This window comes from Rattus norvegicus, chromosome 6 (genome assembly GCF_021556685.1).
Source record: "Rattus norvegicus strain SHRSP/BbbUtx chromosome 6, alternate assembly SHRSP_T2T, whole genome shotgun sequence".
In the NCBI taxonomy this organism is placed as follows: domain Eukaryota; kingdom Metazoa; phylum Chordata; class Mammalia; order Rodentia; family Muridae; genus Rattus; species Rattus norvegicus.
The window spans coordinates 11910537-11927378 of record NC_141539.1 but is presented as its reverse complement, the minus strand read 5'-3'; the positions used below and the strand labels follow the sequence as shown (position 1 = coordinate 11927378).

Here is a 16842-nt window from a genome sequence, read left to right as displayed (position 1 = left end):
AGCTCCTTATTATTCTGAGTTTTGTGACCTTGGAGGCCTCAGAATTTGTCAAAAGCCACAAACCAAACAAAGAGTTAGGCTTCCAAGTGGTTCTTCTCATAGTGTAATCTGATCCCTTCGATGTGCATTCTCAGTAGGTATGCACTGGGAGCACTCACAGCCCCTGTCTAGGTGGCTGAAGTCTGTTGGAAAGACCGCAGGATCCTTATCCTGCTCCTCCAACCTCTGTCCTGTCTCTTAACAGAGGAACACTCTGATTTCCTCCCATGCTATCTAAGCCTTCTTTCTTTGGCCCCCACATTCCCAATGTTCTGAAAAGCTCTATTTGTCCGCCATCCCTTCTGTGGCCATTCCTCTGGCTGGCTTCTGCCGGGCACACATTTTCCTTCTGCCTTTGTCTGTCCACATTAGTCTGGCTCAGAGTCTGCATCTCCACTCCCCACTGTTATTTAATACTTTCCCCTGCCTCTGAAATCCTGGAGGACTCGCTTGCTCTCTGGCAAGCAGAACACATGGCCTTGTGTTTGAGTTGCCCCTCAGGTACAGTTCACACACCATTTGGAATTGCCTTTTCCGGTGCTGTGAATCCCTGTGGGTAAACCCTACAGCTTACGGCTTACTCCTTTTCATCTCTGGTGGAATACAGTGTGCCCCTTCAGTAGAGCTGTGGTTTGTTGAATTAATAATAGAAAGGGGCATCTGAGAGTGATGCTTCTCCCCTCATCTTGGGGTTCTTATTAATGAACTGTTTATGCAGCTGTCAAGCCAACAAAACAATTTCTAAATCCCCTCCATAAGGACAATGCTTATACTTCTTCAATACGTGGTAGGCTCTACACCCTGAGCTGAGTGCATACAAATCTTCATCCACTCATTCACAAGAATCATGGGATAAACTTAATCAATGGGCACTTACTCATGCATCATGTTAAGCACTAAGGGTATGAAGCCGACCTATTCTCTTGCTGGATCGATGCTCAAAATAAATAATCCTCTACTGGCAGCCTTGCTTATGAATGAGGATGCTGTGACTTGGGCAGGTTAACTTGTTCAAGGTGATACAAGTTGATAGACAGTGAACCTTAGGCCTTGGCTCTCATCTGCTAAACCACACAGCATGGTATCATCACAGTGGGCATCTTGGTTTAAGATCTACAGTTAAAAATCATTAGTATATTATTTAGACCTGAGATACATAGCCTCAGACCTTGACATATGAGGGTCTTCTGGGAGCTTCTTAAAAGTTTAAATTCTTAGCCCCTTTGAGCTCCACCAAGACAAAGAACGTCAGCTCAGGAAGCTGTGAGCAGCGGTGACTCTTACTGGCTTTTCCATAAAGCGTGGTCATTGGTGTGGATCTTGCTTCAGACATTTTATTAAAATTTTTTTGTTACATTATTTGTGTGTGAGAGAAAATGTGTCCATGTCATGGGGTGTGTGTGTGTGTGTGTGTGTGTGTGTGTGTGTGTGTGTGTGTGTGTTTATATAGCTCACAGGACAACTCTTTGGAGGTCAGTTCTTTCTCCAAGATTGCTTGCTTGGGGACAAGCTTCTTTAAACGCTGCCACCTCACTGGCTACTAACTTGTTTATTTTAAAGACCTTTCTGATTGTGTTTATTAACTTTATCTTCAGTTTAACTTTTCAGGTGCTTTTAGGTATTGCTGGTCATGATGAGCATTTAGAACCTCATCCTATGTTGTCATGGACCACATGCATCTCTGCATCCAAATAAATACGTGAACTTACTTACCACTGTTCCTGAGGATGGCTGTGGGGAGAGGAGATTGACAGCGATGGAAGGAGCCATCCTTAGGATGAGTCCCTGAATTAAAGGCGTTTTATTGGATGTGTGGGGTGGGGTGGGGTGGGGGTGGGCAGCTGGAGGCTGGACTGAATTGGGGGAATAACCAGAGTTCCCTCTCCTCTGGAGAAGTGCTTCTCCCCTTCTTCCCTGCCCGCAGGAGGGAGGTGCAGTGCAGCAGTGGCTGACTAGGCTGGTAAATGGTGTTACCCTGTTCCCTTCGGTGGGGTCTGGGGAAGAGTCTCTTTCTGAAATAGTCTGTCTCTAACACACCATCAACCTGTGAGAGCAGGCTCGAGAAGGGAGCTGCAAGGTGGATGAGGCACAAAGTAGAGTGTTGAATATTTCAGCAAACCGTCAACTTCAATGTGAGGAGGCTGCTTCCTCTTTGAAATCAGGGTTCTCTGGGGTTTCCAGCCAGCCGGTTGCCTAGCAACATGCATGCAACTCCCAGGACTAGCCACTTGAAAGTTTATTTTTGCCCAGAGTTAGTTGCTGAAGATTGAATGTGATCTGGTAGCCAGAGTACTGCTTCATTGTTATTCATGAGCCAGGGAAATCAGCATATACTTACAGCGAGATTAGAGTCGTCCCATTGAATGCATGGCTTTGTACTTCTTCAAATCCATTTCCATACAGTTTTCTGGAGGAGGGAGGAGAGAGGGCTTAGGGATGGGAAGGAGCTGACAGAAATGCACTTTGGAAGCAGACGCTCTCCTCCTGTGACATTTATTGCTAAGATAACCACTGGCATTCACAACAGCTAGCTGTCTCTCCACCGTTCTGGACTCTGGAGGCGCGTGGGATGAAGCTGTTCTTACTGCTCCTCCATCATCACCACCACCAGTTTCTAAAATGTTTACTAGGTGCTGGGTGATTGACTGGCTCTGACACGCCCATGTTCTGATTTACTTCTTATGGCTGTTACATTATTATGATAAGAAAGGCAACTGTTGGTATTGTCGGGTTTATGGTTTCTGGGGGCAGGGTGAGGGCAGGGGGTGGGGATGGAGGGTAGGGGTTGGGAGCAGTGGGGTGGGCTGGGGGTGGCAGGCCTGGCTCTAGGCTGAGCTGCCAGGCTGGCTCAGAGGCACTCTGTAGATCCCTGGTCCTGTGGGCTCGAAGGGTTGCAAAGCTGCAGCACTGGGTCACCGCTCACCCTCTATTTCTGTTTGTGTGCTCATGGTTTTGTTGATGCCAAACTGGCTCCATAGTCCCCAAAACCGAAATGTCTGCAAACAGTTTTTTAAGCCCCATTAGCAGGTAGAGGAAGCAATGCAGTTGAGAGCAACCAGCATTTAAAAGAGTGAAGTGGAGTAGAGCCAGCGGGATGAGTTGGAGGATACGGCCTACACTTAGGGTATGAATGGTTATTAACTTGTGTTCTGTCATTTTACATAAAAATATATGCATCTATAAAACAGCCCCCGTACATGAAACACACACACATACCCACACACAAACTCACACACACATAAACTCACACATATATACACTCATATACACATATACATAAACTCACACACACATAAATACACACTCACATGTAATCTCTCTCTTTTGCTTTCTCTCTCTCTCTTTCTCTCTCTCTCTCTCTTACACACACACACACACACACACACACACACACACACACACACACTCACACACTCACACACATTGCTCAAACAGACATAAGAGGCCTGTTCCCTTCAGCCAGGCTAGAAAATGCCAGAGCCAGAAAGAAGCACAAGGAAAGATGGTTCAGACACACTCCAGTGTCTCTAAGGTTTCTCTAGTCTCTGCTGATTCAGGGCAACATAGATGTCTGCCTTCCTGCTTCACGTGCATGTCTGTAGCATGTGGATGTGTTGTTTCTTCCCAGCAAGCCTTTGACAATCAGCAGAGGTGGCGCTCAGGCAGAAGTATGATGCAGTAAGTGGGAAACTCAGGCCATCTAAATTAGAGATTACAAGTAATCCCTGTGACCTGTGCATTAGATGGAGTTCAGCGAGATCTGAGGAGCCCGACAGTCAAACCCCTGCTATACACTTTATGAAGAACTGGAAAGAAGGAGCACACAGGCCCCCGACACAGAAACAATGATAAAATAGAAACTCTGATCACGCTGATCTGATTGGTATATATTGTGCACATTATTGTAATGTCGAGCCATGCTCCATAACCTGTACAATGAATGTACCGTAGTTAACAAACACCCACCCCCAACCCCACCATACTGTAGTTAACTAACTCCCACCAAACTAGGAGCCTTGAATGCTAAGAGCTAAACCATAAAAACCACCAGCTTTGGCATCCATGGTGAAGAGAGCCTTCCCCGACTTCCGGGATTCTTTTCTGTGTACAGTTGCATGCAGGAACTCCTGTGACCCATATTAGATTGTTGGATGCCATTTTCCAGTAGTTCCCCCTATTATTTTCTAGTGCAAAACATGAAGGGATAGGGAGGTCTATTTCAGACCTGTCATTTTGGGTAATTACATACAGCTCTCTCACCTTGTTGGCAGCTAAATCCCTCAAGACCTTTTAAAAGGTGTTATACTTAGAATACTGCTCTTTGTCAACCTCCTGTCATGGCGGGGGTTCTTACAGATATCGCTGTACAGTGAAAGAGTCACAGCTCTGTTTCCTCTGAGTAGTTCTGAAATCTGAGTTTTCAGAGTCTGGACCAGCATTGTCCAAGCATGGGTCGCCATCTACCTAAACAGAATCACGTGAACTTGATTCACATGAGCCAGTGCTGTACGTGTGGCTTCAGACTCAGTCCCATTGCTCCTGTAACCCAGTCCTGCTTTGCCTGACTGGGAACCCCTGCCCTAGGGTGCATCAACATGTGATGGGCCTTTTCCCTGGTGTCAACCATGTTGTCCACAGTATCGTCCTCCCACCATTTCCTCTACTCAGAGTGGTAGAGCTAGACCTCTGGTGGGTTAGGACAAACATTCCTGCCCAGGGGGTTAGCAAAGAAAGCTGTTTGTACTTGCCTGGAAACCCTTTCCTCTTTGCTCTGTTTGCTACCTTGACCCTAGCTTTAGCATTTTTATTTTTCTATTATTTTATTTTGTCTATGTACAACACTATGTGCCTGGTACCCACAGAGTCCAGAAGAGGGCATCAGATTCCCTGGAACTAGAGTTGCAGACAGTTTGTGAGCTGCCATGTAAGTGCTAAGAAACGAACCCTGGTCTTCTGGAAGGGCAGCCTCAACTGCTGGGCCAGCTCTGCAGCTTGTGCTTTCACTGTTGCTACAGTTGATTTAATTCCAAGTAAGGTTCAGGGGTGAGAAATTAACTGCAGATGATACTGTACTTCCGAATGTTGCCGTCCCCTTTGAATAATTCTGGGGTGCTGCACAGTGCTTCTGTGCTTATGTTAGGATAGTGTCCCTTCTTTCTGGCCTCATAAAGCCAGTGCTGTACATGTGGCTTCGTGGGCTCCAATACCACTCTGCTTCTTTAAGGCTGAATTACTTTGGATAAGTTATTTAACCTTTCATGCCTCAGTTTCTTCATCCAACAATTGGGATGGTAATAACAGTATCATCCTTTTTAAGCTGTCATGAGTAAACATGTATCAATCACTTAGAAGTAGACTCTGAAACTCAACCAATGCTGTGGTCTCCAGCTCCCTGAATGGAGAGAAAGAAAGGGCTCCCTTCACAAGAGTTGGACAGGATTTCTCTGAATTCTAGGCCCATGTTTAAATGAGTTGTTACTTCCCTCCATTGTAGTGGGGCCTTTCTGGTTCTGGTTCTGCAGAGCAGGCCTGGTCAGCGGCCTGGGCCGTCTCCCCAGTGCACCGACTGCATTGGCCGTAGTGCCCCTCTGTTGGAGCTGCTGTCTTACATCTCTTGTTTTTATATTTGAATAGTCTGGGTCACGCTTGTTGGAATTTTCTGGACAGTAGCTCCCTGCTTCCCTTTCAGAGGCAAATGCTCTGTTCTCAGTGTACTGTGTTCAGCAGTACACAATGGAGAATGCTGTCTTGCCCTGAATAAAAGAAGATCTCCCTTGGTTTGGAGAATTTGTGGACATGAGGGGGAGGCCTCATGCTGTCAGGCTCACATAGCCCCTTCAAAGCCTTTGAAAACATCTGGAGTGTTACTTCAGATATTGTCTTCCCTCCCAAAACTCATGGTGTCAGAACGAAAGGAGGGGGGCTTCTTTGGCACAGAGATGAGACAAAGGTCCCCTTGCTTCTCTGTCAGAGCTGCAGACCCACAATTGAAGGCATTGTCTAGATTCTCTGTTTAGATATCCGTAATTGCAAATCAAACAGAGAGGATGACATCTTTTCATTCCAAGCAAGATTCAGGAGTTAGACATTAATCACAGATGATACTGTACTTTTGAATGTTGCCTTCCCTTTGAATAATTCTGGGGTTCTGCACAGTGCTTCTGGGCTTGTATTAACAATGTTAGACATTCTCTTGGATCATGTAGCCGCCTAGCTTTTGGTTGATTTCAAAGAGGAGAGATTATGTTTGTGGAAAAACAATGTCTGGCAATTTAGGTCTTTGCTTGCCAGTGGAAGACATGAACACAGCGCTTTCTTTTTTCTTTCTGTCTTCCTCCTTCTCTCCCTACTGCCTTTCTATTAAACTAAGTGAGCATCGGAAGAGCATCCTACAGAAGAGGGACACCACACTTACCCTTTGTCTCCTACATGGCCTGTGTTCTTTTAGCTAAATAAGTCACTGTGGGCAAAGCACACATCCTGGCAGGGGCTGTGTGGGTAACTGCTGCCGTCTGACTCATATGTGCTGCTGTGAACCTGATTTGAATAATCTGGGTCCTCAGTTTCTATGGGGCTCCCAGGCTCTGAGCTGCCTGAGCTGCCAGTCTTTCAGCAGGCCTGAGCTGTTTGCATGTGCCCCTACCGCAGTCAAGTGCATGTCAACTTACGTGACTTTACCATATGCCATGTTAAAGAAAATGGCAGGTTTCATAAAGAAAGATGACAGTAATGGATTCTAATGTGGCAGATACAGTTTTGAGAAATCCACATTCCAAGTAATACTCAAAAACAGACAGAGAGAACAAGAGAGAGCATTCAGGAGAAAAGACGGCAGCAAAGGAGTCCCTTTAAAAATAGAAATGTTGTTTAGTAAGTATAGGAAAATGAGGGCATGTACAAATAATCATTGTGTAATTCTCTTTGTAATTCTTAAGAAGCAACAGGTACTGAAAGGTTTGGCCAATGGCATGTCACAACCCAAGAATCCCAACACAGTTGACTTGGGAAGATCAGGGAGAAAGTGCATGTGATAGACCCATCCTTACGCAGTGGCCAGGAGACAGTGTGACGAGATGTACTGCTTGGTTTATAACAGGGCCCTCTCAGTGCTCCTGTGGCAATATTTGGGCTGACTCTAGTCACAGCAAAGCAGGCAGATGAATTCAGACAGCTCGCCTGAACTTCTTGAGGGATCCAGAGTAGAACAGAACAGAACAAAACAGAGGGACCTCCCAGGGAGGAGAGGAGGAGTGGGAGAGGAGTGCATAAACAAAATTCTAAGCTAAAAAAAAATAGTCTATTTCTTCCGGGTTGCTGCCTCTATTCCTGGTTGAGTTTCTGCCCTGACTTCCTCATAGATTGACTGTGATTGGGATAAGTCAAACTTCTTCCTTCCTGAGTTCTGGTCTTCACAGCAGTAGAAGGAAAAATGGAATACCCAGGAAGGGAAAAAACTCAACTGAGGAATTGTCTAGATCAGATCTGTTGGCGAGCATGTTTATGGGCATTGTCTTGACTGATGATTGATATGGTAGGGCAAAGCCCATCTTTGGCAGCACCATCCCTAGGCCTGGGCTATAAGAAAGCTAGTGGGGCACAGGCCTGGGAGTGAGCCAGAGAAAAGCCAGCACACTGCACTCCTCCATGGTTTCTGATCCTGCTCTGAGTTTCCTTAGTAATTGATTGAGACCCAGAAGTGTAAGAAAATAAACCTTTCTTCCCCAAATTGCTTTTGTTCAGAGTGCTTTATCACAGCAACAGAAAATCAAACTAGAACAGCATTAACAAAACCCAAACATTTAAAATGTGGTGAACTGTTGGGGATGCTCTCACCAACTGACTTGCTCTGGGTTGTTAGTTTTAGTTGTTAATTGTGGGTAATTGCGGCAATTGTGATAACTATGTGGTTGACACAGTGCGAGCGTGATTAGATCTGTGAAAAGAGGCATCAGTAATCCCACTGAACAGACACGGGACCCAGGCTTTGGAAGCCTAACCAGACTGACATGGTTTTGTTGGCTATATTTGGAGCTGGGACTAACCTTGAGGCACCATACCCACTTGCCTTTACACTGTGGTTTGTCGTAGGTGCAGCCATAAATCTTGTCACATTTTACAGGGTCTTAGCAAAGGCAATTGGCATGACCTTCCCCTGACCCGAGGAGTTCAAGTGGCGATCAAGGTTGTTTGTTGTTTGTTTTGTGTGATTGGCTGAATCCATCATCATCCAGAATATTTACAAAGTTGCACAGCTAATTTCTGCTCACTGGGGGCGGGTTGGGTGGGTTGGAACATGATGGGGTGGCCTCTTGAGACCTAATGAAAAGCCACAGTGGCTGTGAAGGGACATACGCACGTAATGCATAGTTTGAACCTTAGCCCCTCAGAGCTTTTCCTGTACCATGTGAAGCGTTTTGTTTTCACTAAATGAGCTCACGGTTGGTAAAGATTTGGGTGGGGGTGGGCCAGACCGGTTCCATCAAGAGCAAAATCACAAATCCAGCTACTAATGAAAAGAGAAGGCTTGCTTTCATTATTTTCTAATTAAGCAGTTGAACTTTATAGCTGGGAAAATAAGGCTTTCCTCAGCAAGTGTAATACCTTTTGTCCAGCGGGGTGCTCCACATGACCCTTCACTTACACAAGGGTCCATTCAACGGAGAACAAGTGCCGGGCAAATGACTAATCACACCCCTTTGAGATGAAGGGCCAAGAACAGGGAGGGACATGGAGCACAATGGCTCACGGGCACTCTGGGAGGAATGGATCCCAGGAGTCCCCATTAGCTTCAGAGGAGGGGCAATTACACCCCAGCCGTGTGCACTGTTCCTCTTAAAATCACAGCCAACATCAGGTAATGGCTCTGCGGAACCAATACTATGCAGCTGTTTTGCATACTCGCAGAATGCTGTTCTGTGGGAATGTTCTGGGAGCTCACGGCTCCCCAGGGACTGTCCCATCACGTCTTGAACGTCTCCACCCTCCCGCTCCTGTTTGACTCCATCTCCATCATACTTGCATACTTATGAGCGGTAACTCTCAGTTCCTGATTATGTTTACGTCGAAATTGCTGAGAGTTTTAATCTTTGAATAAAGGTCCAGCCTCAAAGAATTAGCCTGGTGCCGGAAGAATATCACCCACAGGAGGTCAATGCTGCCCACCCTCAGGACCCAGCAGTCTGTTGCTATGTTAGCATATGGCCCTGCAGCTGTCCCATACAACTCCTTCCTCAGTTGGCAGTCTAGGGTAAATGCTCAGAGACTAAGGGATGCAGTGAAACACAGAGCCTAGCGCTGACCTCAGACTAGCAGTGAGGGTTGCAGCAGGCTGTGTGGCTGAGCAGGACTCCAGAGGCTGTACTCACAGTGTGACAGACTCGTTATTCATCCCTTGGAAAGCATTCCCGGGTATGGTGGTTATGTGTAAGTTATCACAGATTTCCCTAGGGGAAAGAAATGAGAAATATTTACTTTCTAAATTTTAGCTGCAAATAGGAAATGGTTATGCATAGCAATCAGCCTGATACTTACAGAATGAAATTAAATTCAGAGGAGGAGATCTTCGTAACATCTGGAAGGGTTCGGATGCCTGTGTTACAGATGCTCCTTTGATTCAGGGCAGGGTGGTGATGTGGGCAGAGAGTATAAGCAATTATCATTATGTTATAAATATGAAAGCGAGGAGGAAGGCGCTCTGCAAACACCGCTTTCACATTAAACTTTAAAATATTGAGTTTGACTTTATGAGTTACACTTTTAGGTGAGGAAGACTGTCAGACTTGAAAAGGCTCCATTGCTAGGAGAAGTTCCCATAAGGGTTCCTGTTTAGACATTTAGGGATGAGACCATGGTCTGGGTCTTTTGCCTTTGCATTTCCAGCTCATCTTTCCTTTAAAACCACTGCATTTTCCTGTTGGATTGCAGCCCATTTTCTCCTGATAACTACTGTACTAGATCCATATTATTGATAGTTCCAGAAAGGAACCTTCTCCTTTTGGAGCAGGCTTTAACTTGAACTTTGCAGGAAGATTAACATTTTGAGAAACCTATACCCTTCATTATTAGAAACTTTACTTAGCTACTTGTGGTTCAGGAAGTTCTTCCTAGTATCTCATTGAAACCATTGAACATTCCTTTTGTGGTTGGAGACACTCAAGGCTCCTGCTTTTTACTTAACCTCTAAAGAAGAGAGCAGCTCACAAGACAGATGAAATTGAAGGATACTTCATTATAAAAATGAGACTCCTTCAGAGGCATGCAGGCATCTGGACTTCTACCAGTGGAGTTTTAAGCCCAGTAGACATGGGCTCCAGACAACTGATAGGAGCTGCTTGGCCCTCTGATGACAATGACACCCAGCGGGCTTCTCTCCATCCCTTTCATTTCCATGTTTCTATTAATTCATATGAATGAATATGCTACAGGGATAAAGGCATTCGGAATAAATTCATGCCTTGTCTACACTAGGGTTAGCAGGAGATTCAGACTGTAGTGTGGACTTGAATTGGGGAATCCTACATTTTTGGCTAAAGTGCTAGTTAAGAAAGTCAATGGGCTAATAAGAGGCTGTGCTGGTCAAATTTGGGCCTGGGTTATACATAATGACTTCTAAAGTGGTAGATGCTTATGTGCCCAACCTTGGAGGTTGGGAAATACCTTGGGTTTACAACTATTCATAGAGAGAACTACACCACATCTATCTACAGCTTCTGTATGGCTCCTTGGAACAAGACTGACTGTGTGCGTCATAACAGACAGGCCCCTTCCTCATCCTCTGCTTTCCTTTGGTTTTTCATTTGGATAGTGGTGGAGGTGGTACTCCCCTGGGGACTCCTGAAACGCAGTTTATTACGAAGTAGAGAGAAGAGAGACTCTGTTAGGAGGATGTAAACTTTTTTGTGTGGTAGGGGTGACTTGTTATGGGGGAAGATCCATCACCAACACAGCGAAGACTGTAGGGAATTTTGGGTATCTTGCACTGCTGCTAGGACGGGTTGCTGTTGGATAATGGTGGGACATGATTTGTTGTGCTAGCCAGTAGCCTTGGTAGGAATTAATGGGAAACAGAAAATAAAGATTGAGTTTACATGGTACAGTGCCTACCTCAGGCACCACCTAGAAAGTTTTCCCTTGATGAATGAATGAACTGATGAGAAGAAAGAGAGGAGACTCTCTTGTGCAGTGGGGGAAACCAAATCGGAATTGCTTCCCCAGCTTTGCTCGCTACCACTCACCTTAGAAGTTCTCCTTGGTCCTTTCTGACATGTTGTGAATCCCCCACTCCCATTTACAATTCTGAAACTCACTGCAAAGGAGAAATGCTCTCCTCTGGTGTCCTGGGCAGAGGGAATGTGGGGAGCCCCTTATATGTGTGTAAAAACTCCCAGAATAGTAAATACAAGAAATACTGACTAAATTTAAACCAGAAGTTGGCTATTGGTCAAAAACCTTGTTCAGGGCGCTGTAGAGATGGCTCAGTGGAGAGTCGTTAATAATGCCCGCTGTTCTTCCAGGTGACCAGAGTTTAGTTCCCAGCACCCACACAGCAGCTCACAACTGCCTGTAATTCAAGCTTCAGAGCATCCTATGTCCTCTGTGCCCATCGTGGACACTCCACTTGTGTACAAACCCACACTCAGACACACATATTACACAGAATAAAAAAGTTGAAGCAAGATCTTAAAAACAAACTCCCCAAATGTCTTTTGACATTTCGATCACTTTCAACTTCATAGATAACCCATTTTCCCTATGTTTATAAAGGAACATTTTCTCACAGGTATTTTAACCGAGGGAGGTTTGTAAAAGCACCAGGTTCAATGTATAGCAGGTTTTTGGTGTTCTGGATCAGTCTGTGAAGAGAGAAGGGGGAATGGGCAGTAGTTTAGTAATGTTGGGATGCATGACACTGGCCACCAGGCATTCTTGACTAAAATCCCACCAATGACATCAAGTACTTTCAATGCCTAACACAAGTTCCTGGAATTCTGGGGTGTCCTGAGGCTCCTGCCAGCTATTTCCAAGAAGCTGTGTCCTCCCTTCCAAAACGACAGGTGTAGGCATCTTAGCTGGGAGTTTATCTGTGCGTATCTCTACTTCTGCTCCTACACACCAGATAACACCAAGGTCCAGGGCTCCTGGCCAAGTAGAGCTTGCCCGCTATGGAGCCTGCACACTGGGCATGATAGGAAGTGATGTTCCCAGGAGAATGAACAAATAGATACAGCCCGTCGGAGGCAAATCAGGTCAGTTCATACTGAGTTGGTAAGCATACTGGGAAGTTATCCAGATAGACACACATCCAGAGTAGCACAGGACATATGCCTTGGGATTCAGATTTCTGGAATCTTATGCACATTCTATAGATGATTATCTATGTACGATTCCCATCCTCCTAGCTTCCCTGAGTTAGTGTGCCCTTCTTAGATGATGGTAGTGGTGGGTGGTGGGTGGTGGGTGGTGGGTGGTGACTGGTGGGTGGTGGGAGGGGGGTGGTGATACCCTCCCACATTACTCTTACAACCCTCCACTGGTTTATTTTTCTCCCTTCTGGTTTCCTTTATAATAATCCATGAATAGTGTTCTGGGGAATAAATGTGACTGGTTTACACTAAAGTCTCTGCCAATGTTAATGGTGAATGGCTTTTCTCATCATTCAGTTGAAGAGTAACAGGGCTTGAACAGGATCTAGTTTTTCTGATTCCAAGAATAATGTTCATTCTACCATACTACAGTGACTGTTGACACCTGGACCATGGACATACGGTTGTAATCTTTAGATGTGAGTTATTCTGCGGTATTGATTCTTCTAATAACTGAATCAAGCATGCATCAGACAAGCGAGGGGCAGGGATTGTCCCCTCATAAAAATCCCTTGAGGTCTAACCATAGAAGATTTACTCATACAGTCACACATTCTATCAATATTTATTGTCTATTCCTGTCAAGCACTGCCCTAGCTATGCAGGGTACCACCGTGAACAAAGCACAGAGACTGCATGAAGCCAGCATGCAAGTCTCAGGGCCTCGTTTAGAAGCGCACAAACTTCCCTGGGAGAAGGCGTCATTTTTCTTTCAGTTGATGTCTTACTTTGTTTATCACTTGCTGTCCTGATACTGCTGCAGCACTATCTGGGAAGCCTGTTAATGCTGCAGAATCTCAGGTCTGGGATTGTACAGCCATCCACCAAAGGATGAACCCTATGCACAAGACACAGTAAGTCCAGACAATTTCTTTGGAATTTAGATATCCATTGCTTGGCTTTTTCTATGTTTGTTTGATGGATTGCTCTCAATTCTCTGGCTGTGCTGTCATGTCCTTGTGGATATTTGTATTCAGCCTCTCTGTGCTCTAGCAGCTCTTAGGCCAAGGCAGGCAATAGAGTAGGTGCTTGTGTGCTTATCAATTAATCTGCTTAGATAGTTACTCACTGGACCATTGATGGAGTCCTTCTGGTGTAATGGAAAACACACAAGTTTTGGAGAAAGACGGCGCTGGAGTTCAGTCCCAACCCAGACAAGTATGCGTCTAAAGTATCCACATACTTTCCATTCCATTCTCTGGACAAAATGGTAACTGTCTAACTATTCTGGGCAGCCATGGCAGTAGTGATACAACCTAGAGGAAATGCCAAGCACAAGAGTGTACAAGTATTGATGTATGTCCCTTCCCTTCCTTTTGACTTGCCTACAGGGGAATTTGAGGGTCCTGCAGGAAGCCCTGGTGGGAGCCCTCTGTGGTAGCATAAGAAGCCTGGTGTGTAAGTCATGTGACCTAGTGTCTAGTCCAGCTCTGAAACTAGCCTGCTGTAGGATATCGGGCAAGTGAGTTAATATAGGTTTATCACTTGGAAGCTGAACTGAGCCATTCATCTCTCATCTCTTTTTGAGTTGGGCATGTCTGTGTATGATCATTGGAAATGTGTACTTTTAAGACTAACTCTAACAATAATAACACTAATAAAACCTAATTAGCCCAATGTTCACAGGCTTAACACAAGGCTTGTCATGGTTACTATTAACGAAGCACTTACTTAAAAGAATGACTGCGCCTGAACAGATCCCAATGAGCCAACTTAAGATCTCTAAACTCCTTTTAACTTCCCACCTACTCCAAGTATTCTATACCCCTCCCCCAACCCCCATGAGGCAAGAGCTACTTGGTAGGACTTCACAATGTCAATTTTAATTTCCAGCATTGTGTTGTTGATGTTTCAGAGTTTACACAGTTCCTAGGGAGAAGCAGTTGTCACCATGGCAACTTTCAGGCCACTGCAGTGAGAGAGATTAGTGCCTGCCCAGACCTAGTAATTGTTGTAGTCTTTGCCTCTTGGATTCCTAGCATTGGATGCTTGAACACAAATACCAAGTGGGCTCCCAGCAGCCAGGGTAATAGTGTACAGCAATAAGCTATCCGTTAGCTGATGCTTACAGTTCAGACAAATTGAGGAGGTTGTCAAAGGCATTAGCTTCTATCCTTTCCAGGGAATCACTCTGAGAGATTTCACTAGGGAAGAGGAAAAAAAGTACAAATGAGAGACACAAACATGTCCTTGTGATAATGATCTCTCTCTCTCTCTCTCTCTCTCTCTCTCTCTCTCTCTGTGTGTGTGTGTGTGTGTGTGTGAGAGAGAGAGAGAGAGAGAGAGAGAGAGAGAGAGAGAGAGACTCTGTGTCTTCTGAGAAGAACCAGAATTGCAGAATTTATCCCTACATCATTAAAGGCTAATGTTTCTCTGTTTCTCTGTAGGAGATATATATATATATATAATATATGATATCTATAACTCCAATGCAATTGAAATATAAGTTTCCGTCCCCCCATTTATATAGAAGCCTGTTCTCTTGCTTGTCTGACTCTGAACCATCCGCTGTTGGAAGTGCATAGGACCTTTAAAAAATGTCTGCTCAGGTTCCCTTGCTTGACAGCTCTGGAAAGCAATATGCTAATTACGTGACAGTGCCAGGCTACAGTTGAGATCTCTGAGGTACCCACGCATCACTTCAGTGAGGCTTTAATTTGGATTGAATTAGCTGTTCTATAATTTAACTCTTGATGTCTCAAAACCCATTTCTGAGGCTCTTTCAAGGTAGTTATAGCACGGATGGTCGAATCACGCTATAGATTCTGAGCATCCTTTTCCTCTAGTGTCACAGTCTGTCAACAAAGTTATGACTAGGAATCCCTTCTATTCTCATCTGAGTACCTAGTGGCTTCATATTGCCCGGCACATAGCTACAGATTGAATGAAGAAGGGTGCAAGTGAACTACTGGTTTAATTTATTTCTTAAGAAAGGCACAAAAGCAAATGAATTGGTTTTGGCCTAGATCGAGCCCAGGCATGGTGGTAATGTCAAAATCCCCACAATAGCTGCCATTTGCTGGCAGCTGAGAAAAAAAGTCTCTAACCCACAAGTGTGGGTTTGGGTATTCCTAAGGTTAATGCTCAGACTCCACGAGAGCTTTAGCTCACAGAAGGCAGTGCCTAAGGCAACGACATTCTACTGGATAGCTCCTGGGCTGTTTCATCTCATCCGTACCTCATAGTTTGCTTATTTAACTGCGCCTGCCTTTGGTAGGAGCTCTCAATGCATTGAAAGTTACAAACCCTCAACATCTAGATTTCAAAGCAGAAGAGCTCACACACAAACCCACAGTGAGTTTCCTGTAACCATGCTGTTATTCAACACTTAGAGTTTTTAAGATTTATTTTATGTGGCATGTGTATTTCTCTCTGTGAATGTGTGTGACGATACCCTCAGCGGCCAGAAGATGGCATCGGGTCCCCCACCCCCGACTCCCTGGAGCTGGAGTTACAGGCAGTCACAGAACGTGGATGCTGGGAACTGAACTCCACTCCTCAGCCAGAGCAGGAAGTTCTCTTGATACTAATAATATTTTCAATGCTATCATCGCTTGCTAATACCTTAAGCAACAGCAGACGTTCCCTGCAGAGCCAAGGCGGTCAATACAGTCTTTCTAGGGCATATGAATTTGCTCTAACCATCACTTGGGATAGTTTAGTGATGGCTGTTGGGGAAGAATAAGCCAGCAGCTGAGCCAGTTTGGCTCAGGCTAATGTTAATGGGGATGAGACAGCATTCTCTTTCCTAGAGAGGCTTCTCTCTGAATATGAGGTCTCTGAGGCTCTAGAAGCTGAGACCCAGGAACAAGAGGCCCTCAGAGGAACAGGAGATCATAAAGCATCATGGGGCCGCTTCCTGCTTTTGGTTCATGCTTTTCATCAGCACAGCTAGAAATACTGTGCTTTTGTCCTGCACGTACTCTATTTTAGATACAATGATTATCTTATGATGCACAATAAACTTCTAACATGTTTTCATCAATGCGGGAATTATCAAAAAGGAGTGACATTAGGGAATAGCTGCTGTAGCAGAGAGGAACTTTTATGATTGAAATCTATCTCTTTTCTACTTAAAAAGAATATCATCACTTATCAAAACGTATTCAATTCTTTGAAGCAAGGTTAATTATCTGGATTTTAATGACTCTTGAAAATCATACCATTTCTTCCAAGGCTGCTAGATATTATTTGTATTATAAAGATAAAGATAGTTGGATTTTCTAAACACAGTTTCTCTCCTAAAAAAATTATCCCCTTGCAACTACATTTTCTCTTAGAAAAAAATTCATTGTTTCAATTATAAATGGCTTTTGATATGAAGTATCTTACTTACATTTTTACGACCTCATTAAGTCCCCTGAAAGCTTGTGATGGAATTACTTTGACAGGGAGATAGGTGAGAGATCTGGAAAAGAAAAAGGAAAAGGTAAAAGCTTAA

At 44.7% G+C, this 16842-nt stretch overlaps 1 protein-coding gene across 7 annotated transcripts in view; it reads right to left on the bottom strand.

Moving 5' to 3' along the window:
• Lhcgr (luteinizing hormone/choriogonadotropin receptor) overlaps window positions 1–16842 on the bottom strand; it is a 65793-nt gene that overhangs the window by 30287 nt on the left and 18664 nt on the right. For 4 of the 7 annotated variants that reach the window (XM_087552325.1, NM_012978.3, NM_001433211.1 and 1 more), the window contains 6 exon segments: window positions 16738–16809; window positions 14471–14545; window positions 11817–11891; window positions 9571–9645; window positions 9405–9482; window positions 2378–2446 (listed from right to left, as the gene is read on the bottom strand). In XM_087552325.1, coding sequence (XP_087408451.1) covers window positions 2378–2446; window positions 9405–9482; window positions 9571–9645; window positions 11817–11891; window positions 14471–14545; window positions 16738–16809 — 444 coding nt within the window. 7 annotated transcript variants of the gene reach the window in all.